At 37.3% G+C, this 24,581-nt stretch overlaps 2 protein-coding genes across 2 annotated transcripts; both read left to right on the forward strand.

The window, feature by feature from the left end:
* Window positions 1–2,449: 2,449 nt before the first annotated feature.
* cwc15 (CWC15 spliceosome-associated protein) lies at window positions 2,450–7,847 on the forward strand. Its single transcript, XM_015395764.1, has 7 exons — window positions 2,450–2,540; window positions 2,892–3,033; window positions 5,193–5,305; window positions 5,414–5,514; window positions 7,017–7,127; window positions 7,224–7,354; window positions 7,471–7,847. Exons 2-7 carry the CDS (start codon window positions 2,903–2,905, stop codon window positions 7,598–7,600), a joined length of 717 nt encoding a protein of 238 aa, XP_015251250.1. The 5' UTR covers window positions 2,450–2,540; window positions 2,892–2,902; the 3' UTR covers window positions 7,601–7,847.
* A 2,709-nt stretch (window positions 7,848–10,556) lies between these two features.
* Window positions 10,557–23,475, forward strand: mtmr2 (myotubularin related protein 2). The gene is made up of 16 exons (XM_015395790.1): window positions 10,557–10,781; window positions 14,419–14,521; window positions 14,601–14,624; window positions 15,178–15,244; window positions 15,343–15,437; window positions 15,507–15,611; window positions 16,301–16,405; window positions 16,494–16,577; window positions 16,675–16,824; window positions 16,902–17,090; window positions 19,173–19,358; window positions 19,432–19,638; window positions 19,732–19,824; window positions 20,507–20,620; window positions 22,133–22,309; window positions 22,415–23,475. Exons 1-16 carry the CDS (start codon window positions 10,702–10,704, stop codon window positions 22,577–22,579), a joined length of 1,944 nt encoding a protein of 647 aa, XP_015251276.1. The 5' UTR covers window positions 10,557–10,701; the 3' UTR covers window positions 22,580–23,475.
* The last annotated feature ends 1,106 nt before the right edge of the window (window positions 23,476–24,581 follow it).

A 24,581-nucleotide genomic window follows, 5' to 3' on the forward strand; every position in this document is an offset into this window, starting at 1 on the left:
AACCTCACCTGGTATGTAAACACCACCTCAGTGATCAAAAGGGCACAAAAGTGCATGTACTGCGGAGGATGAGGAGAGCCCACCTGCCCCCACCCATCCTCACCACCTTCTACAGAAGCGCCATAGAGGGCGTTCTGACCAGCTGTCTCACTGTGTGGTGTGGAGGCTGCAGCACCTCAGACTGGAAGAAGCTGAGGAGAATAGGTAGAACTGCAGAGAAGATCATCGGGGCTCCCCTTCCCTCTGTAAAAGACATTTAATCAGAGCGCTGTGTGTCCCAAACCCCTAATATTTTCAATGACCCCTCACACCCCTACCATGGATTGTTCTCCCTGCTGCCCTCTGGGAAGAGGTTTTGCAGCATTCGATGCAGCCCCAGCAATTTCTGCAAAAGCATTTTTCCCCACTGCCATCAGACTGTTGAACTATAAACTGGACTATGCATCACATTATTTTGCACTAACAATGTTGCTAAACTTTATAATCCTTTTAAATAGAACACAACTCAATGTTTCTACTGCATTTTGCACCATATTTATTTTTGCCCTAAAACTGAAAGTTTTCACATTAATGCACTTTTGGACCATTATTTAAACTAGTTTCTTTTTCCTCCTTCCATTGTTTACATTCTGATCACTGCTGCACTTTATATAATTAATGTTTGTCTACTCCAACCCAGTTGGAGTTAAGGCGGCAACTGCATCAATCCAAAGTGTTACATCAAAATATTTGATGAAGTATTTACAAGAATGTTGGGATGTGCTTACTTTCTGTCTCTCATTGTTCCTAAATAAAACAGATTTTGTATATATTGCATTTATTTACTGGCATATTTTTAGAGTATTTAGCTTTTTTTGGTTATTTTTGTTGTTGTGTTAACACCACAGTTCACATCCGGAAGCCTCAACTGTTTTACCAAGAAGTCATTTGGATTTTCTGATGGCAGGTTTCCATTTTTTCCCCACCTCTTTAAGAACTCTTACAACATACACGAAAATGTGACCAAGCTACAATTTTGAACATCCTTTAATTAGGCTGTACGAAGCATCACTTTTGGTTTCGTTATGTTCCTGTAAAATATGCAAGCGATGAGCTGAACAGTGAAATAATCTAGCAAATATTTAACATGAAATAAATCTAAAAGATCAGCTTCACTTACAGGCTCATTTCCTTTATTTTAACAGGTGAAAACCCCATTGAGACCAAGATCTCATTTACAAGAGGGGCAGAAAGTCTGTGGAAGGCATCAAAAGAGTTACACAAATCAAATACATTGTAGCGGATGGAACAATCAGTAATATGATTAAAATAAGAGCATCACACTGCTTATTTCTAAGAATGGTTTAAAATAATTTCAAAGAAATTAGATCCTTCATCTCAAATTCTCACTGAAGATGGTGTCATGCTGTTGCAGCAATAAATGCTAAATGCTTGTTTCCCTATTTACGTTCAAATTTCTGGAAAAATCAAGGAAGGAAAATGTCTTTTTAGTGAAGAGACTAGTCAGTTTTTGCAGAAGAGGGTTGTTAAATATGAAGAAGTCTGGCTAAGCAGAGATTTTTAAATCAAAGTCATTAAAGGAATGTGTCTCCGTACATAGAGGAGGCTTGTCAGTTTTTTCTCCACTTTCAAAACCCATTATAAGGGTTTGTCAACTGCACTGTACTCCAAGCAGACTAAATAAATATTTTAGGACTAAGTCATCTGTTGCATAAAAATAATTATAATGTTTGTACACAATGGTTATACTGTTTAGTATATGGTTCTGTTGTTGTTTGTATTAACATGGGGGGTTACATTATGACACTGAAGAACCTAAAAAAGCCAATCATCCAAAAACAGTGTTGATTATGTCCCAGTATAAACATGACTTTTAGTTCTTTATGCCTTAATCTTCGGCTGGCTTAATAGAACGTGAAAAAATAATGTTTAAGTGCAAGACGAACAATTACCATAAGAACATTTAAACGTTTTTTTTAGGTTGCCAATATCTGCCCCTTACCAACTCTTTTGTGTAACTGCAAGCTTTATTAAACACATTAAACGGTGGTGCAATTTTTTTCTTCTGGTTCCCGATCATGCTTGAAAAATAAAAATAAATTGAGAAACGCAATAAAGTTTCAAAAGTAAATTCATTATATTAGTATAATCTGTGCAGTTCAGCATCATATATTTATTTGATCCGAGTTTAATAATTAGATTTTTTGATGAGGAAAGTAATTATGGAAAAAGGGAGGGAATGGAGTATTAAAGGAATTTTAGGGAACGATGGAGATAGGGAGGAAAATTTGGTTATTAATAAAGCATCGTTTTTATTTTTACATAACACAAAAATAAAAAATAGAATATAGTAGGTGGAACTACAGAGATACACACTCATGGACAGCAGGTGGCGGTATGCACCTATAAACTGTCTGCAGTCCGCCATTCTAAGAAAGAAGAAGAAGAATTTTTTTTTTTTTTTTTTTTTTTTTTTTCCCTCTTCCGGAAGCTACGTCACAAGGCTTAGCTGGGGTACCCTGTCGTTTGCTAGCATCTTGGTAAGTGTCAACACGGGTAAACAAAAAAACTACTTTTTCATGTGTTTTATTCATACCTTAAAAGGTACACAGTTCTCTATAATATTGTTGTTTAATAAGATTTGGAATATTTATGAGTCATATATGACGGGATAAGTGGTGTTAAACTATGTTAGCATGTCAGCATCTCTTTGGCTAAAATGCTAACTTGTGTTCGTCTAGTTAGAAGCAGATTTAGCCATATTAACACATTAATATTTACTGGGTTTCCTTACATTTCTACCATGATGCTAGAAAACTTTTCAACATATCGAAAATCCTGTTTTCTCAACAGATGTTTTTTTATTTATCTGTAACGTTTTGATAAAACAGAGCCGTCCAAGATGACTACAGCTGCAAGACCAACATTTGAGCCTGCCAGGGGGGGCAGGGGGAAAGGAGAGGGGGATCTGAGTGCTCTCTCCAAACAGTATTCCAGCAGAGATCTTCCCGGTCACACCAAGATTAAGTACAGGTCAGTGGATCAAACATTTAGCTAATTCAGAAGATCACATTATATATTTGGGTTCTGCAAAGGAGAAGCGGATGGTTTCTTTTGACATTTCAAGGGATACAAAGATTTTCTTGAGTGTTGAAAATGCAAAATTTCACATCTAATTCATGTCCCTCAATTAACAACATCCGAACAGGTTATTCATTGTCAGATATAAACCTTTCAACAAATGTTTATGGATTAAGAGTTGTGCCCATTGCAGTTGCTGAAATAAATACTAATTTAATTCAGAACCAGACATACTTAGGGCTGGGTATCATTCAAAAAGTTGCGGTGCCGGTACCAATACTTATACCTTCACTTCGATACCGCTTCCTGAACGATACTTTTTTCGATACTATTTTTATAACATCAATTCAAAGAAAAAGAAATTTACAAAACATAATAAAGTACAAATCTTGAGTTTTATTTTAAGCTCTGATTTTTCCATTTACATTTTTCCTCTTACATAAAAAAAAAAAAAAAAAATTCAGTGAAGAACAGTTGCAAACAAGTCAGTGTCTAATATTCACTGTTACATTGTGAGGACCCTTTTACTTAGCAGTTTTTCTTTAGAAGAATTAACATGTTAGCTTTCTCAGGAGACAAACAAGCCTGTTGAATGGGACTCCTACTGTCAGCGCACCGCTGATATGTGGGGGTCTGAGCGGCTCCGACAGAAATAATATTGGAAGGCAGGATGGTAATCTGAATGAACTGACTGCACTGATTAAGTTTTCAGGTGGATTTTCCCACTTAAAAACTTAATAAAACTACTTTATTCCCACTGATCACAGCAAATATAGCTGCAAGGCAGAGAAAGGATAGTGAAGCTCCACCCAACGCGCGTCAGAGCCACTTTTCGACCGCGCAGCCAGAGCAGCAAAGCTGCTTCAGCCGCGCGTCAGAAGCTGGTACAAGCAGCAAAAAGGAAGCAGCAGACGCGATTTTGCTGCTCCTGCTGCGTCCGGTGTGAACGCAGCATGATTCACTCCGCTCTGGCTTTGCTCTGCCCACGGGCTGCTGAGAGGAGGATGGTTGCGCCAGCTGCGGTCCGCTCTTCTTGCAATCAAAAACTGAGCAACTTTCCGCTCTTAAATTGTTTCCGTGCACGATGTAATGCATTGCGCACTATTGGCATCAGTCTTAATAAAGTGAAGCCACACTTTTGACCTGGGGGGTATTTTAAAGGGGTTCCACGACGCTCGCAACCAGTTCACAACAGATACACATGAACCCTGGCTGTAGGCGTGACCACCTACGTATTTTTCCTGGATGACGCAATCACGTTAAGTGTTACAGCCAATCACCGAAACTTGGTACCGAAAGACGAGGCATGTTTCGATACTCTGTAGAACCGAAGCATTTCGGTCGGTACCATAAAAGAACTGATGTTCGTTACCCAGCCCTAGCCCTTCGTTACCCAGCCCAGAGGGAAATTACTTTTGTTACACGCTCCAGATATACAATCATTATATATATATATATATATATATATATGCATAACTATAAATCCAATAAAGTGATTATTAACATGTTTGAATTAATTGTCTGAGCTCTAGATTTATCATCGCCCTACCATCTGATCCAAATCTGTGATCATGAATCAGGGCTACAAGAAAGAGTTCCTCTGGAGTAAGCTGCCAAAATTAGCATCTACTGCCAGGTTTACATTGGCATCTTATTTGGATGCCTTCTGAACTTGTCCTACTGAGACAGACTCATAGTCTGTTTGGAGGAGGCTGTGTGTAATTTCTGGCCTTTTTGTCCTCCAGAATGAGTAGCTAAATGTTACTAGGAAAGGGGGAGCCTGTTATTCCCACCCTCTGATCTCTAAAAGCAGAAGATGATGGAGAAATTATTTAACCTGTTATAATTATTTTTCAGTCAAAGGTCCAGTTTGGGATTTTACAAACTGTCATTTTGTCAAAATATAGCAACTGAGAACACTGTGGCTTTGTTTTCTATGATAGTTTAATGCCAAACTTCAACTGTCAAATAAGAAGTAAATATTGAGTTAAATTATATTTCTTAAGTGATTTTAAACCTGTAGGGGGCAAAGTGCAGCTAATCCAGTTATTGCAGATAAAATAAAATTAGCTGGTGGGATCATCCCTAATTAGTTAATGTCTTATGCTCAGGCAACCTACCCAGGATGCCCCAGAGGAGGTGCGTGCCCGTGACTTCCGCAGAGAGCTGGAGGAGAGGGAGCGTGTTGTTGCACGTGAAAAGACCAGAGAGAGGGGACCCAGAGGTACCTTCCTTAAAGAGCATCCCTGTCACAGTCGCCAATTACTCTAATGCTTTTGACAATGAGATGTGTTATTTTTTTGTGATTTTATATATTGTTTCATTCTACCAGAACACACCACATCATCATCTTCCTCTTCATCATCTTCAAAGAGGCCCAGACTGGATCAAATCCCAGCAGCAAACCTTGATGCTGATGACCCTCTGACTGATGTGAGTGTGATCTGGGAATGCCATCTCTTCATGTTAAAGTTAATCATTGTTGTGTGCTTTTAAATGTTATAATCTTGATAAAAAGGTGTTAAGATATCTACTTCATTCTTTTGGGGGATGTATTACGTTACTGTGATCTCTCCTCTCTGTATTTAAAGCCTCACCAACAAACAACACGCATATGTTGGGTTCAAAAAGGCTTCCAACGCCTGAACCTAGACTGGTATCAGAATCATTTCTCTGTATGGGTTTCTGATGTACTGGAGAGAGCGGCATTGATAAGTGGGGAAAAGTGTTAATTAAGATATTTTTATGGGAGAGAGTAAACTTCAAAATTTCATCCATGAAGTCAGTTTATCAGGATAATGATCCTACTTCTAAATATTCTGCATTTGTTACCACCTGTTATACATACAGGTGGTAGCATTGAGTGACGGCTCCCTTAAGCCAGCCAGTCACTGCCAATCATAGCCGCTGAAATGTAATATAAGCAATTTTTAGGTGTGTTGTTAAAAATTGCAACTACCCTGAATGTAAAAATCTAATATTTTCTGTTGGTATGCTTTTATATTTTTAATTAAAGCTCATATATTATACAACATTTGAAAATAAAATTATTAACAACGAACCCCTCCCTTCTCTGGTTTGCTGCAAAATTTCTGGCTTCCCATCTTTGGAGTCTGCTGCTTTGGACTGCTGTTGATGCTATTCAGGAAATCCCGCCTCTTGACACATTACTGTTTTCTTCCTGGTTGCGGCTAGACTTCATTAGCTAACATCCTCAGGCTAATTGCAGTTCACCTCAAGACTACAATTCTAATTTTATATCAGTATAGTATATAACAGTGGATTGAAACTGATTGTAAATGTAAATTCAGCTATAAGTAGCAGGTCATTCAAGCAACACCTTCCCAAATATAAACAATGAAGCTAATGCTAGGCTAGCTCACATGAAGTTCCTCATTTAATATGAATCATTTCAGAGCATACTGCTGCTGTCAGAACACATTCATGTCTGTGTTAAACTAAGTTATTAAATGATTACTTGACTAAACCAGATATTAACTCTGTAAGAGAACAGCTATTGGCCTAAAGATGCTTAGCTTAAAATAATAGCAGCAACTAGGATAAAAACAGTACTGTATCAAGAGGGGATTTCCTGGAAAGCAGCCAATCACAGACAGGTTACTTTATCTGGTTGCTTTCTCCCTTGAAGAGACAAATGTTGTCAAACGCACAGAAACGCATCAACAGGAGAGAATCTGCAGGAATATAAAAAGCAGAGGAGCATGAACTCATGCTGTGCAGCGCAGGACAATATTTCAATCTCTCTATTTTATATCGTGATGTTATTTAATTCATATCAATGATTTGTCATGCAAAGAGTTTTTGATGTTTCAATGCACCTTACAATCCTTAGTTGACACATTGGTCTCTGACAGTTGTCTTCAAGCTGATAGTTTAAAATCCTAAACGTCTTGTATGTCCTTTATTTTTTTAAGGAGGATGAAGATGAGGACTCCGAGGAAGACAGTGACGATGATGACACTGCAGCCCTCCTCGCTGAGCTGGAGAAGATCAAGAAGGAGCGAGCCGAGGAGCAGGAGCGCAAAGTAAACTTGATGTTTCTGCATGTTCTAAAGTCTTATAATGTGTCTCACCTTCTGTTAGAAAGGAGTTTATCATTCTCTTTCTGTTTTCTGCTTTAGGAACGAGAGCAGAAGGCGGAGGAGGAGAGGATCCGAATGGAAAATATCTTGAGTGGAAATCCACTGATCAATTTGGCAGGACAGCAGCAGCAACAGAACCAACCTCAGAACACATTTAGAGTCAAAAGGAGGCAAGTCTGTCTGACAGAAACTCCAATTTACAGCATCGGGGCGCATGGGAAGCCTTTACTGGCTTTATTAATGCATAATAAGACTCCGTCTTTAATCTTATTTGTTATCTCTCTAGATGGGACGATGATGTTGTGTTTAAAAACTGTGCCAAAGGAGTGGACGATGCACGGAAGGAGAAACGCTTTGTGAACGATACGCTGCGCTCTGAATTCCACAAGAAGTTTATGGAAAAATACGTCAAGTAAAAGACTTTCTGCACCCTTTATTGTTTTTGTTTTTTTAATTAAAATACATTTCATCTCCAAGCCTCCAATGATTGGTGGCATTTATTGGTGTAGAAATGTGTTAAAATGCAGAGTCAACAGGTAAACAGCTGTATATAAATGAGTTGGTAACTTTCATCCTTTGTTTAAACCTTGTGAAAACATTTTAAAATGTGATTAAATGTTTTTCTCTTTTGTTTCTTATTTCAATAAACAACGGCTTTGCAAAGACGAATTCTGTGAAACGTCTCTTTCAAATTAATACTTAGAAATATTTTTGTATGCCTTTTTACTGTGATTTACAGATGTTATTTTCTTCTAAGATTAACATCACATAGATGATGGGTCTGACTTTCCTGCACAGAGGAAAACGACTCGACTGTCTTAGTCATAGCACCAGTAACGCTCAAATGTGCTGAGAATGGATTAAAAACTGCAAACATGTTGCAGAAGGTGATGCAGTCAGTTTATGGGGGGAAAAAAAATTCATAGAACCCCAGCAGAAGTGTCTGGAGAACCCAAAGGTTGAACTTAATGAAAAAATACATTTATTTTAGACTATTTCCACTACTAAAGGTGATCATCTAAGCAATATGTACAAAAACAGAACATAAACATTTTATTAATATAATCAACGCCTCATTACGTTTTTATAGTTTTAAGACAGAATGGAACAAAACGAAATTACCAGTTGAATAAACTTGAAGGTATTTATACTCCAGATATTGATCAATCTAAAGTGTCTGAAAAGCAGAACAATTGATTATGCATACCCACTGTCCCTCTTATTGCCCCTAAATGTAAAGAATTCTGTAAAAAAAAAAAAAAAAAGGATATTGAGGTATTATATTTTGCTACTCATGATGATATCCCATATATTTAAAAAAAAAAGTTGCTAAACATATTTTCTGGTGTTTTAAACAATGATTAAAATAAAAAGCAGTAATTATACAAAAATATAGGTGGATAAAAGAAAACACCTCAAAATACATTTTTGTTGCCATAATAGATTCATAATTAGTGCTTATAGTATGTAAAGTATACAGATTAGAAGAGGATTCATTTTGGTAAAAAATACATTTAAATGCTTATTTAACGTCCAAATGACACGACAGAATCAGCAGATATAAAATAACATTAAGTCTGAACTGCATCTGGTGTGCTTTTTAATTTTAATTAATTTTAATTTTATTTTTTTAACTGGGCAAAGTTACTCATGATGGTAAGAGAAGCCAGCATTTTTACTAAGATGCTTCATATTTTTTACTAAAAAGTGAAATGTAGGTATGTAATACTTCAAATTAGATTTTTTAATTTCAAAAAGTTACTTGACTAAACAAGAAAATGTTCTACCCACCTCTGCAAACGAGCACAGCGTGAGTACGGTGGTGGTAGCATCATGCTGTGGGGATACTTCGCCTGCAATAGACCATGGTAAAAAGTTGAAGATTTATTGAATGAAGTTCTGGGTTATTCTGGAGGATGTAGAAGAACTGAGAGTGTGACTGAGGTTTATCTTCTAACTCTGCAACAAAACAAGCGGATCAAAGACCCGAAAGTTAATATAAAATATGGTCCAAACCCACCCCGCCTCTCGCCCATTGACTGCTGCAGACCAGCACCCCTCGTGACCCCACTTGGGACAAGCGTGTAAAGAAAATGGATGGATGGTCCAAACCCACTAAAGCTGAAATGTGTTGGGTTTTTGAGTGTTTTCTTTTCCCATGAGAATCAATTGAATGAATAAAAAAAATTTAACCTTTTCTGTTTTCTCACATTTTCTTTTTACATGTTATTGCTTAAACTGTTTATTTCTTTTACAGATTTATAATGTTTTAAAATTTTATTTTTTTTAATCTATCTTTTTCAGATTTTTATGAATTCGATTTTTCTTAATTTTTTACACATTAAATTATAAAACACAATTTAAAAATGATGACGTTCGTGAAACTTAATCTAGAAGGGAAATTTTAAAAAAAATCACATATAAAATATGTTGGAAACACTAAAAAATATTACATTTGCATAAATATAAAACAAAAAATAAAAACAAAAAATGAAAATCTGGGAAAACATCAAATTTACTCTTTACTTTTTTTGTCTTGTTTTTTTTTTCTTTTATCAATATGTTTTCAGAATCAGAAATACTTTAATAATCCCAGAGGGAAATTGGTTTTGATACACGCTCCAGAAACAGTTTTATATATATATATATAAATATATATAAAGATATATCTATATATATCTATATATATAGATATATATAAATATAGATATATATAGATATATATACACAACAAACCACACAAGATAATAAAGATATACATATATACACATATAATATATATATATATATATATATATATATATATATATATATATATATATATATATATATATATATATATATATATATAGTGTGTGTGTGTGTGTGTACAGCTAAATCCAAGTAAAGTGAAAGTGACGTGCAAAAATTGTTTAAGGAATGAACAAAGTTTCTTTTGTGGGTTAGGTTTATGGTTTACCATTTACCATTTTAGGTTTATTTTCTATTCATTTATTTATTTATTTTTATTTTCAAACATGTTATTTGACAAAAATTCCCCCCATAACCCCCAAACAGCATTCACCAAGTGTATTTTGACCTGAAAAATCATTTAATGTATCTTATATTAGGCTACAAGTTAGGTTCAAATTACTTCATCTTAGTATATTCAAAATATGAGTTCTCGCAATCATTCATTATCGTGTCTCTGCATATTTCATAAAAGTTGGTTTTCATTACGTGAAGAGAGACGGTTTAATTGACTCTTTGCTTTTGTTCAGTTTGAGAGAAAACTATTTTTTGTTGTTTGTTGTTTTTGTTGGTTGTATTACTAGACTTCCGCCGACAGAGGTCGCCATCCTCCACAATGCCGTATTTATTACAGGATCGGGAGGCTTCTGGGAAAAAATGGCAGCTTCCTTTTGTTTGTGAGGATTGGCTGCACTGGGAGCGGACATTTAAAGGCGGTGTTCAGCGGAAACCCCGGTCTATTTCACACACTGAGGGCTTTTCCTGCCTTTTATTTACTTTCTAGAAGATGGAGAAGAGCGGCAGCATCGACAGTTTGGGCTCCAAACCCTCCTCATCCCGACAACCAAGTGTTGATTCATTGTCCAGGTAGCTAAACCCGTCTTACTTTATCGCTTTGGAATATGGCTAAAACTCCGTTAACTGCTTCTCTGCTGATTTTAGGGACTTCATAAAGGTGCTTAACGTCTCCTAGTTCAGCGTCATATTCATAGGTATCCGCCTGGAGGCTTTTAATCCCAATAATTAAGTCCTAAAGTGTCCCAGGAGCCGGTGGTCAGCGTCACTTTGGCTCACATCCGTTTCAGTTACTGTATTTTTTTTTAAACCAGTAAGAAAGACTATTTTTTATTTGATCACATGAAATGAACTAAATGCAAATAAAAACGTAACACACTGATCTATTTAAAGCCGCTCTGTCATTGAGAATACAGCTGGGTTATGTTGACGTTTTTGTCCGGCAGATAATTAGAAAGTTTAGTGGAAGGAAAACCTGTTTGAACAGGGGTTAAATAATATAGATAATTACAGCCTTGAGAGTCTATGGGCAGGGGCTCAGCTAGATGGGGGGCCAGGGGTGGCCTTGGCCCCCCTTAGCCGATCATTGCCCCCCCCCTGTGGCCACCCCTACCATTTTTTCCCTCTAATACAGCTAGTTACTGCAGTAATGCTCTGAAGGGAAATGTTCAAACATATTAAACACTTACATTTTTCATATATTAACAATTACTTTACAACAGAAACACTGTGGTTAATGCACATGCACATCAATGTACTAACATTAAAGATGATAAATACAGAATTCATGCTCTTTTCAAAACTAAACTTTGAATTATTTGGGGGGTAAAGATAAAATGATGTGTCTCCACAAGTCATGTAGGAGTCTTCAGTGAAATCAGAGATAAATAACTACTTTCATAATAACTTAAACATTAATTAAATGTGGATATTAGTACATGTAAATATAATTTTTTTTGCACAATGACTATTCATAAAAGTAGTAATGACAATGTAAAAGATGTTCGCCCCAGATCTCAAACCTGAAAGAATTTTATCCACTATACCTTTAATTCAGACAGTATGGATGCTTAAATATCTGCATCTATTTGTGAGCAAAGGCAGTAGGAAAGCATAATAAGTCTTTATTTAGAAAACATGGACTTTGTGGTTGTTCCTGTTTGGCCAACCCTCAATGGGGATGTACTTTTTTCTTCCTCTATCAAGGTGATCAAAATAACAGGATGACACATTTTCCCCAAAGTCTCAATACAACAAAAATTAAACTATTAACCAAGCAAAGCATTGACAGCACATGGAGGGACTGACGATAGATGCATGTATCAGATGATGCTAATACAATAAATAAACACTAATATCAGCTGTCCGGTGTATAGGCCTGCCTCTAGAGGTGGTTGTTGGCCTGCAAACCAGGTCAGCGAGGCAAACAATGAACTCAACGACTCCCCATTGCTATGGGGTGGACCTGTTTTTTTGGTTCAGTTTGCATGTTTTCTAAGCCATAACAAGGCTTTTGTTTGTGCCAATCTATGAGCTTGGAACTCAAACTCTAATCTAATCACTAAACCAGGAGAGGATGTAGGAGGAGAGGATTAGGGACATACTTTGAGCCAGAGAGGAAGCAGGAACTTCTATCGGCTCTTTTTACCAGGAGCTAATTGTGTGATATCCTCATTTCAAATCAATATGTTGAAGTTAATAGTCACTCATAATTAATGTGTGTTTTTTTAATTTTAACAGCATCCAACCTGTGCCATCCAAGATTCCTGTTTATCAAGATCCTAAAGTCTGTGAATACTGAAGTTTGATCCAGTATTTCTGACTGTATAATGATGGGAAAAAAATCTTAAACTATTTAAACAAACCAAAGACGGATGCTAACAGCTGGAGTGTCACTTAATAATACTGAATAGGAAATCACGATTTTCCTTGGAATATCAGTAGACTTAGTTTGCCTTGGCTAACCCAGGGTCAGCATGTTTAGATCTAAAATAACAGAAGTGCTCCTTATTAGCCCCAAAAAGCACAACACATCGGTTCACCAGGCTGATGAACTCACCAAGAATTGTCACTTATGTCACAACAAAAGATGAAACTCAAGAGACACAGAAGCCAGGCATTCTTTGCAGAGTCAGATCATTGTTTGACAAGCTGGGCTTGAAAAACATTTTTGCTGAAAAGCAGCCATGGCTAGTGGTTTTAAAAGTTACTAGCCACTCAGCATTTTACTAGCCACAGTTTTGTGGCTGGGAAATTATAACTACTATTAAAGTTGTCTATGTTGCTAAAGTTCACTTGCATATACGGTACTTAGAAATGTCAATTGCAGTTACAGTAGAATATGAATTTAAGAGATAAAAACTAAACTGGAAAAGAAATGACCAAATGTAAGATGCTTTAGAAGGAAACATGCTTCCAGGATTATCACCTGTTAAAATATCCAAACGAAGAGAGAACAGAAAACTAGCATTTTAGCATGTATGAGTTTTATAGTTCTTATTCCTCAAAATCAATGGAATTTGGCCCCTAAAAAGAAACAAATGGCAAAAAATGACCAAAAATCATTTGATTTTTGTTAAAATGTATTGGTTGTCTTGGTTAAAATTATTCTAAGATCAGAAAGTAATTTCTTATTTTTCAATTTGAAATTTCAGAGTTAAATCATCCTGTTGTCCACTACACTGGATAAGCTATAAAATCGAAGTTGAAATATATGTAAAAAAAAAAGAAAAGATTGCAAGGTTTTCATTTAGGCCTTAATAGATAGGAAATCACATTAAAAAAGGTTTTGAGGACTTTTTTTTGTTTGTTTTTACTGACCAAGGATTAAATAAGGAATTCTCTCAAGAGGTTTATAGGTGGCTTTAAAAAAGGCGTTTTGATTTAGTCCTAGAAGGATTGTTCATTATCCTACCTCACCTCCAGCTCAGACCCTGGTCTGTCACTGTCCACTGTGGGCAGTGGTTTTTTTTTGGGCAGTGGTTTCTGCTGGGGTAGATTTACAAGCAGTCCTGCCGAATCTGACCGTTTTTGGGGCTTTTCCAAAAATCTATGGTCTCCCCAAGATAATTCAAAAGTTGTCCATAGAGAACAATTTAGCAGCAGTCCTTGATCTTAAGTTTCACCCCTGTTTTAATTTTGAAATGTCGACAGCGAGACCTTGTCAGGAAATTACATGGGGTTACCAGGGGTAACGGGAGATCCAAAGCGAAGGGGCTGGGAGGCTGGTGATTAACTAAATATTAAACAATCGTTCCAGCCACTAAATGAGGTCAACATGCCCAATGTTATATTCAGTATTGACATCTGATGTTATGCCATAACTTTATTTCAGGCAACAAGCCCAACACCAGCATCTGCTGGAATGGTGACATCATCGGCTGCAATAAAATAATAATTCCATCTTAAAAACCAAATCAGCACAAGCGACAGTTTCACTTGCAGAAATGAAGTAGCACTGAAAAAAAAATGAAAAAATGAAGTACCTTTTTTTAGTTGGGAATAGGTGACCTCTGGGTGGGGTTTCAGCTTCATGCAGCTGAAGCTGCTCCTATTGGATGACGCGGTCCAAGGTGTAAACAGTGCATCTGAAATGCAGAGCAGTGACACGGAGTTCAAGTCTGAGTGCACCTTAAGGGGTGTAAACATTTCTAATCAATGTTTGAATCAATGTTTTATCCTCTGAATTTGTCCTGTCATCTGTTTCCAGTACCTCCACCTCTCGCTCTGACCGCTCCGCCCAGGCCAAACCCCCATCTGCACTGTCCTCCGACTCCGTGTCCACCTCTACAGAGTTCTCCCCGGAGCTCAGGGTTGGTATCCTGCCTTTAGCTTCATAAGACAGAGTTTTCATAGCTAAAGCACAGCTCTCCTCTTTTGTTCTTCCCACAGGTAAAACCCAAAGCTGCTGCCAAGGTACGTCATGGAATTAGCTTCTGAATATGTTACAGAAACTTGAAAAACTCCCACGGAGCAAAAGTTTGTGGTATTATTGTAAAGATGCTCTTTAGCAGCCGTTCTCCTCAATTTCTTGGTCATTTTGGAATCAGTTTTTATTACACAAATGTAATAAAAACCAACTAATAGAAGAAAGCAAACATGCAGGAAATAATTAAGAACTTTCCGAATGTAAGTACAATTTCAAAAAGACTAGAGATGCACCGTCCTGATATTAATGTCTGGGACCGTTTGGGTTATACATGTGTTCATACATATCATATATGCTTGAAGAGAGGAGCTGATGACAGTTTAATTTGTTAAAGAAAAGCTTCTCTTATAATTGTTTTTGATGTATGTTAGTTGTGCATTTTTAGGCAGAAACTGCATGTAACGCTCTCAGGCCTTTAGTAGGTTAAGAAAAACTTCAGATTCTAGTTATAAAAAAAGTCATCATCACCCTGTCTCCTCGGAACTGTAAGTTTGGATCTGAGAGGAAGGGACTGCCTGACATTCAGTGGTTTTGTTTCAGAAGGCGCACAGAGACTCTGATAAAGAAGAACCACAGTTGCTTCCGAATGAAACCGTGCAAGATATGGGTAATTTTCTCTTTTATTTATGGCTTGGACAACGCACCATGCTGTAAATCCAATTATACTTTCTAAAATTCATGATCATGTCCATAATTTTTCCCCAGCGCATGATATCACCTACTTCTGTCCTTTTACTGGAGCGCTGAGGGGAACCGTGATGGTCACCAACTATAGGCTGTTCTTTAAGTCCATGGACAGGGTACGTGTTTGCAATGCTAAGGATAAAAGTTTGGTCCTTTGAAAATGACGAATCATGTTGTTTATTCAGGAGCCGGGGTTTATGTTGGACCTGCCTCTCGGAGTTGTAAGCCGTGTGGAAAAAATCGGAAATGCTTCGAGCCGTAATGATGTGTCCTATGGAGTAGTTTGCAAGGTGAATATGCTGGTGAAATTGTATGGAAAGAAATTTGTTCCAATATTATTTAAAAAATGAACAAATTTTTAAAAAGAGAAGTTAAAGAAAAAAAATTTACTTTGAAATCTTCTCAATAGAAAAACAGGTTTGGAATCATTTTTTAATGTTTATGCAAATGTTTAACCAATATAAGAACAGTTTGCTGCTTTTTTTTTATTAATCTTTTTTAAATATATTTAAAAACATATTCTGAAAAAATCAAGTCTAAAAATTATTTGAAAAGAAATAAATGTGAAAGAGACACAATTTAGGGACTAAAATAAAAAAGAAGCCTTAAAATAATCTACAAAATTTACATTTCAAAAACCTAAAAGCATAGTATATTTAAATAATAAAAAATTAATCAGAAAAAAATTTACATTTCCAAAATAAACTAAAAAAAAAGAAATGTAAAAAAAAAAAAATCACATTTGAAAAATATTTAAAAAAATCCGAATATACAAATTCAAAAATTGGAAAATAGCAGACTAAATATGTTGCTTAAACTTTTGCATCTTCATTGTAAATTATTCCCAAAACATTTTATAATGGGAAGAAGTTTTTAAAAGTTAAATTTTTTAAACTCGTTTTCTTCAAATTCCCTTTGTGAAATGTCTTCTTGCTTGAAGCCAACTTTCCGCTTGACCTGCTGCTCTGCCATTTTGCAGGATATGCGGAATCTACGATTTGCTCACAAACACTTGGAGGACACGTTGAAGAAATCGGTTTTTGAGGTTCTGATGAAGTTTGCGTTCCCCGTGTCCAACGGGCTGGTGAGTCACTCTCAAACTCCCTGCTACTGTTGTTGCCATCACCCCACCACACAGAACGGCTGATTTATCTCTCCTCCTCACCTCACAGCAAATCTTTGCCTTTGAATACGGGCAAGTTTTCCCTGAAAATGGATGGAAAGTTTATGATCCCATATCGGAGTACAAAAGACAAGTAAGGTCCAGGATCTTTAGTCTAAACATTTAGCCGGATCTTACAGGAAGCATTTTTACAGCCATCGTTCTTTATTTATTTATTTTTTTTTTTTCAGGGTATACCAAATGAAAGCTGGAGGATAACAAAAGTAAATGATCAGTTTGAGCTGTGTGATACGTACCCGTCCACCCTGGTGGTTCCAGTCAACATCCCAGATGAGGAGCTGAAGAGAGTTGCAGCTTTTAGAGCAAAGGGCAGGATCCCTGTGAGTATTCTATCCTCAATGTGGTCGTATTTCTCTTTCTGGCTCGGCTGATGTTCTCCTGAACTCTGCATGGTCAGGTGCTGTCATGGATCCATCCAGAGAGCCAGGCCACGGTGACACGCTGCAGCCAGCCGATGGTCGGGGTGAACGGGAAGCGCAGCAAAGAGGACGAGAAATACCTGCAGACCATCATGGATGCCAATGCTCAGTCCCACAAACTCTTTATCTTTGATGCCAGACCCAGCGTCAACGCTGCTGCCAACAAGGTCAGCTTTAAAGGTCTCTAACTAAATGGATGGGATTAGAGCTGCAAACAGGCTAAACTGCTAGCAGCATGTAACAACTGATTTTACTCAAAAAGGCAGTTGGTATTATGAAACAATAATTTTACAAAACAAATCATAAGTAATTTTATGCACTTTTTCATTAACAGAAAAGATGATACAGAATCTAAGAATTTTCTCTCCTGATATAGAAATGTATGGAAAGAGATATTCTATATAAATATATCAAAGTTAAAGGCTCATAATTAGTTCTTCTAATGTGGTTGGATATTTACTCTGAAAACTGTAGAAAATCTGGTCTTTCATTTCAAAATGTTCATTGAGTGGAAAAACATTACATATTAACGAATATTAGATCTTTTTTTTTTTTTTTTTTTTTTTACAAAATAACCAGTGGCACAGATGTTTAGCTTCAGGTAATCATATTACACTAACTAAAGCAGCTTGACTTAGTTTCGTTATTCGCTTTTTTAAGCCTTCCAAAGTCGACTAAAGACATGAATGTGATTAATATTGCTTTTGGCACAGTGGGATAATAATTTGTTCTGAGATGAATTTTTTATTTATTTATTTTCCATCCTGGAAGAAAGTCACTTCCCTTATTTGTGACTCCGCCTCTACCCTGTTTGAGTGCCTTCCTTTTAATTGTGTTACTTTATCAAGCAATTTAGGCTTGTTTTTAGGGTGAGCAAAGTTCCTGACCTGTTCATATTTTCATGACTTGGATCAGACATTTCCAAAGTTGGTCCTCGAGAGCCATTGTCCTGCAGGTATTAGAGGTTTCCTTGCTTCAGCATAGCTGATTAACAGAGGTTTGCTGAACTGCTATCATCAGAAGTAGCTGAGCTGAAGCAGGAAAGCATTAAATGCTTGTAGGACAGGGACCCTCGAGGACCGACTTTAGTCATGCCTGAAAGACATAGTCTAAAAAAGAAAAATTTCTATTTAAAAAAAAATCCTGTCTTAAAATCTGTATTATTTTTTTGTTATCTTATGCAGGTAAGTTAGTTAAACGTCAGTTTATACACCTAACTTCAGCCAATCATATATCAACGGTCATCTGTCAAATTTGATTTATATGTCGCAGCTAATATACGCAACAGTTGACATAAGAAATAAGAATCATTTAATCACTGAGTTCTGTCCCAGTGTTCAGATGGACGTCTGTGTCTTTGGCAGGCGTAGAGCTAACAGAACTGGCAGCGTTGCGAGGCGAGGGCTCAAACATGTCCAGCTGTAGGCCTTCTACACCAAATCAAGCATCTGCTGCCGTAACATCCTCTTCCACAACATCTTCGTCCCCGCATTCCTCCTCTAAATAAAAAATGTATGACGGAAGAGACTCATCCACGACCTCCGACACAAAACTCTCCTCCTCTTGCATGTTTCTGCTGCCCATAGCATTCCTTGACAGTGTTGTTGCTAAGTGCTACTTGGTCCCAATGTAATTTCCCATTGGGAACCTGCCAGCACTAAGTTGCTAACTGGTTAGCAAGATGTTTCCGAGACACCGGCCACAACCAAACTTATTTGCGAACCTTCTGCCACAACAATCCCGCCACCTTGATAAACGACCAATCACATTCACTTTATTCACAAGTCGGGCATCACTCGAGAGAATTCGGAAATGCAACCGTTTGGAACAGCCGCTTCCCCATCACTTTAAGTAGAAACTGTCACGCTCGGTTGGGCAGGTGCAGTGCAGTCAAGGTAGGTGCTTTCTGGAGGGGAGGAGCTAACACAGCCATACATAGATCAGTCATGGCAACTTGTTTTCATGGACAGGAGGCGCTGCAGCTCAGAGAGGAACATTATGCAAACTGCTCAGACATGCATGAATCAAGTACTCCTAGAGTGAAGGTTTTTCACATTTTTTTCTTTCCAAGAACATTGGAACAAATTTCTCTCCACACTAAAAATTAAACATTGAGCTTTCTGAGGAAAATTTGGTTGGTGAGCGAAAGAATTAGAGGTCATTAACTTGGAGCCCTCTTTAGGTCAGAAATGGGGGTAGGTTTTGTCTTTCTAATTATTTGGATGCCAATGTTTTCCTTGTTTTTGCAGATGAAAGGCGGTGGCTTTGAAAGCGAGGATGCGTATCAGAACGCTGAGCTTGTGTTCTTGGACATCCACAATATTCACGTCATGAGGGAGTCTCTCCGTAAACTGAAAGATGTAGTTTACCCCAACATTGAGGACTCCCACTGGCTGTCCAACCTGGAGTCAACCCACTGGCTGGAGCACATTAAGGTGGGCGGCATCAACAATGCCGCACCTACATTTCTCCGGCCTCTCTGTGTTTATATTTCTGCTTGTTTTGCAGTTGATCCTGGCTGGAGCGCTGAGGATCGCAGACAAGGTGGAGTCCGGGAAGACGTCTGTGGTGGTGCACTGCAGCGACGGCTGGGACAGGACCACCCAGCTCACCGCCCTGTCCATGCTCATGCTTGACGGCTACTACAGAACCATCCGCGGATTCGAGGTCTTGCTGGAGAAAGAGTGGCTGAGTTTTGGGCATCGCTTCCAGCTGGTAAAATAAACCCTAATTTTGTCAGTTTGTTAGAAATATTTCCAAGTTGTAGTTCAGAAACACAACCGACCATCCTGATTTTGGTTCTGTCAGCGGATCGGTCATGGCGACAAAAACCACACAGACGCAGACCGCTCGCCTGTTTTCATCCAGTTCATCGACTGCGTGTGGCAGCTGACCCGACAGGCAAGTCAAAGATGACCGCCTCAGACATTTTTATAAGAAGAAAATGTATGGAGTGAAATTTGTTCCATTATTGTTGCAAGCAAGATAACGCGTATTATGGATGAACATTTAAAAAACTTGAGTTTTACTGATAGCATTCCGTTTCAACTTGCATTTTAGCTGTCAAATTCTCTCCACCTCAATCCCAATACAATAAAATGCTAATGTCAAGCTGACCAATAGAAATTAGTCTTTGCTCTTAGAAATGTAGTATGTATGTAATTTTGCTCAGAGAATGTGATCTGGAAAACGCTTAAAATAAAAAAAAAACATGTACAAAAAGAATAATTTTTAAAAATAGATTTGAGAAAGCAGAAAAGTTACACTCAATTTTTTAAATTTTTTTTTTTTATTGAATATTATTTTTCAATGTTTTCAAGGTAGAGAGCAATTTGAAAAGAATAGTAAAGAAATAAATAAAAAATTAAAACATGAAAAAATAGAAAAAAAATTGGATTCAAAAATCTGAGAATACAGTTAAGTTAATTGTAAAAACTATTTTAATAGAATATAATTTCTGGATTGCGGTTTTCTCAAATGTGCATTGGCAAAACATGTTTCTTGCTTGAAACAATATTGGAACAAATTTCCCCCCCATTTAAAAAATACCCTTAAGATAATTAGAATTTGTTTTTTTCTGTAGTTTCCTGCAGCATTTGAATTTAATGAGTACTTCCTGGTAACCATCCTGGATCACCTGTACAGCTGCCTGTTTGGGACATTTCTGTGTAACAGTGAACAGCAAAGGTTGAAGGAGGTGAGCACCGTTTGTTTCTCCGATTTCTTTGTTTTAACAGATGTTATTCTTGTGTAGCCACAAGAAGCATATTTTTTCTCACTTCAAATGTATATTAGGTTTTCTGAGAAACTGGTTTTATTGTGGCTTTAATGGTGAAGAAATGGTAAACTTCTCTTTTTATCTTTCTTTTATTTGACATTTCATGGGATCCATACTGAAAGTGTACGAACACCAAACACCTGAAAATGGTGTACACCATAAAAAAATTTCGAGTTTTTTTTAAACCTTACTTAGGGACAAAAACGAGCAATTTTCCCTTATAGATCACAGCTCTGCCTCAAACTTGCTGCATAAGGCTCCACCTCATTTGCACCACAGGAACTTCATTGTGTATTTAGTGGTTACCAATGGCAACTGAAGAGAGGAGGGCAGAAAAACATAATTTAGAGAGTCAGATACATATGTTTGGTAGCTGCAGTAAATAAAAGGAAGCGATATTAATGACACCTTCAGAGTCTGAAGTGATAGAATTAACAAGGACATCCAGGCAGAATTTTTGCAGTTATATCTCAGTTTTATTAATTAAATTAAGTCATTATTTTTTTTCCTAAAAGCGGCTTTAGAGAGGTGGTTATTTAATTTCTGATTTTGTAAAAGTTTTACAGTCACATTAATTATCTTTAAAAAATTTGATCCTGACAGCATATTAGTTATTTCCACCAAGCCTCCGTCCTGATGGTGTTCAGATCGTATTTGAGCCGAAATAGAATTTCTGCAAAGGGGCAAGGAGAGATGAACAGATGTGATGCCATCTTCTGGCAGAGCCACAGAACCATCAAAAAGCCAGATGGAGACAATTGAGGCAGCTACCTATTAAGGCTGATTTATACTTCGAAACTAGATCATCTGTGAAGGTGTCGCGGTGAACGCAGAGACATCCCCGCCCCCTCCACAGACTCACTGCTGCACCTCTCCAAAATTGTAGGTGACCGCAGATGGTGCCGCAGACAGGAGCCCTCTGACTGGTGAAATCTGCATCCGCTCTACACTATGCGTATCTCTTGTTTGGTACCCTACCGACTTGTTTTGTTTGTATGACCGCCATTGCAGTAAACGACTCATGAAGATGCACTAGCTAGAAGAGCGAGGTGCGCGAAAACCAAGGGACCCTTTTTCCAACTGGATCCCTGCTCTTTTTCGCCCTCATGTCCGTCCGTTGTCGGACAAACTTGCCCCCATTTTTCACTGCCTCGGCCGTATCTAGACCCACAGCTAGTTCGTGATTTTCCCCGTTTGCGTTGCGGCGTGCAATAACATAGCGCAGGCCACGCTTCAATATTGAGCATAAATCAAAAATGTCTGCTTCATACCTGCGACAAGCACTGTGGATTTGGATCCATTTAAGTCCATCTATGGTTCAAGCTTCATAGGAAGTGAAATCAAAACATTGGAGAGGAAGCAGCAGAATCTGAAGGACAAAGCAGATAAGATGCAGATGTTATGATTTTGTTTTTACTTTTTATTTTAAAGGAGATTCCCAAGAGGACAATCTCTCTGTGGTCCTACATCAACAGCCAGCTGGAAGAGTTCACCAACCCCATGTATGTGAACTATTCCAACCAGGTACTGTTCCCTGTTGTCAGCTTACGCCACCTGGAGCTTTGGGTCGGCTACTACATCCGCTGGAACCCTCGCATGAAACCGCAGGTACGTCATAAAATCTTCTTTTAATTCAAAGGCCTCTAGCCTCCTCCATCGTTCCAGAGGTTAAAACCATCTACCTCCTCCTCCTTTTTTTCTGTCGTCTGTTAGGAACCGATTCACCAGCGCTACAAGGAGCTTCTAGCGAAGCGAGCCGAGCTTCAGAGGAGAGTGGACGAGTTGCAGCGGGAGGTGACAAACCGCTCCGTGTCATCGTCCTCAGAGAGGGCGGGCTCGCCCACTCGCTCCATCACTCCTGTGCAAACCATGGTTTGACTCTATTCTGACTGGAGGCACAGCCCTGCCTGGGGGGTTCGGATCGGTGTCACAACTGGAAGCAAGTAGGACCTGGGTGTCCTCTTTAGGGGTTTGATGCACTACCACTGAATGTTCAAACAGGCGGGCTTCTGACATCATTGGACTGGAGCCATATGTAATAAACTCGTCCTCTGACGTAGGTGGATATGTGAATGAAACGAGGAAGGACTCGGATGCCTGTTGACACACCTACAATTTAACTACACTAATCATTAACGAGTTAAATTTGTATGCCTTATATGCTTCATAGGAACACACTTCTCTTTATATCTTGAAACACAGCAGCTGACCGTTTGGGAACATTATGGGTGCTGCAAAAAAAGGTAGATGGGGCAAAAAGCAAAGCAGTGGTTTTGTAGTTTTATTTCCAAGCTGTAGCTCAAGAGAGATGATACTACACTGCAAAAACTCATTTCTAAATAAATAAGGGTCTTAAAGTGTATTAACCTTTATTTGAGCAGGTAATTAAGATGATCAACCAGTGGAAGGAGTATTTTTGCCCTTAAAATTCAATGATTAGATTTTATGTATTTGAAATAGATTTTTTTTTTTTTTTAAACCTAAAACAATCTATTTCATTGTTTTTCTTACTTGCCTGATCAGAGGGATCAAGGGAAAATCCACTTATTCCAAGGGAAATTCTCTTATTTATAATTTAGTTGTTGCAGTGTGACATTCTGAACATTTTTAAAAAGGTTCATCTACATTAATTGATTATTTTTACTGGAAAAATGTCTGTCTAACCAAGTCCAACTGTCTTAGGTCGAGCCAAAAATCTTTTTCGCCTTTCTTTTTTTATATATATATTTCCAATAAAAAAAGCGGACTCTGTTAGATTATTGATCTTATTTTGATCAAATTCTACTCAAAATTAGTATAAAACTCTGCCAGTGTGGTGAGACACTGGTATTTCAAGAAATCTTAGCAAGTTTGGTTGTCTTACTGCACTGGAAGAATATTAAACATGTTATGAGTAGAACTTTCTTCAAATAAAATTAATAATCAAACAGGAACTTTTAGGCTTAATTGGAGATTGTAAGACCTGGTCAGAGACTTTGCAGTGTTTAGCTTGTTGTAAACAAACATCTGTTATACTTTTAGAACAGATATAATCTATACATTCCTTTTACTGAGCAGTTTAACTTCTGAAAGTTTAAATTCTTCTAAGAAGCTAATATTATTTATTATCTCTTTGTTTGAACTTTGTATTTCTAAGCAACCTATCTCTATGCTAAAAAAAATCTAAAAATAAGTATAAGATTTATTAGATTAGTGTATTTACTCCTCATTCCAGCAGGTACATAAAACAAGATAAATAAGACTTGGATTTAATGATAATTGTACTTATTTTTATTCAACCATTTGCTGTTTGGGCTCCTAATTCAATGTTCTCTGGATGATATCACTAAATCACTTTACTGCAAATACTATCACTTTACTGCAAAATATGCAACAATTTCAGCTCAATTTTTTCGATAAATGGAATATAATAATTTAAATCTGTGCCTTTTTTGGATAAAATAAAACAAGCATGCACAGATCATAAATAAATAAATAAAAAAACATTGTTAGCATTGTTTTTCTGCATATGTGCAACACTTGCATGAAACACTAATCAGCTTCATAGTTTTTTCCTTCCATTTAAACTGGTCAAATGTTAATGGTTTAGTTAAAAGACCCAGTAGTACTAGCAAGTATCCTCTAGTTGTAAAAAGTGCCTTTCATGGTGAAATAAGGAAGGTTTTCTGGAGTTGAATGTTTAGTGGGATTCACACTGTTACGTTTATGTTGTAGCTCTTATTAAAATTTCTCTGTTTTTTTTTTTTTTTTTATTTAATTGTATGTTAATCTGTGTCTACATGTGTATCTCTAATGTCACTGATCATTGTCCCATTTTAAATGTACAGCTATTAAAGTCATACTCTTCCACACCTTTCCCTTTGCTCTATGCACGACTACT

The sequence above is a fragment of the Cyprinodon variegatus genome, unplaced genomic scaffold (genome assembly GCF_000732505.1).
Source record: "Cyprinodon variegatus isolate N-32 unplaced genomic scaffold, C_variegatus-1.0 Scaffold760, whole genome shotgun sequence".
In the NCBI taxonomy this organism is placed as follows: domain Eukaryota; kingdom Metazoa; phylum Chordata; class Actinopteri; order Cyprinodontiformes; family Cyprinodontidae; genus Cyprinodon; species Cyprinodon variegatus.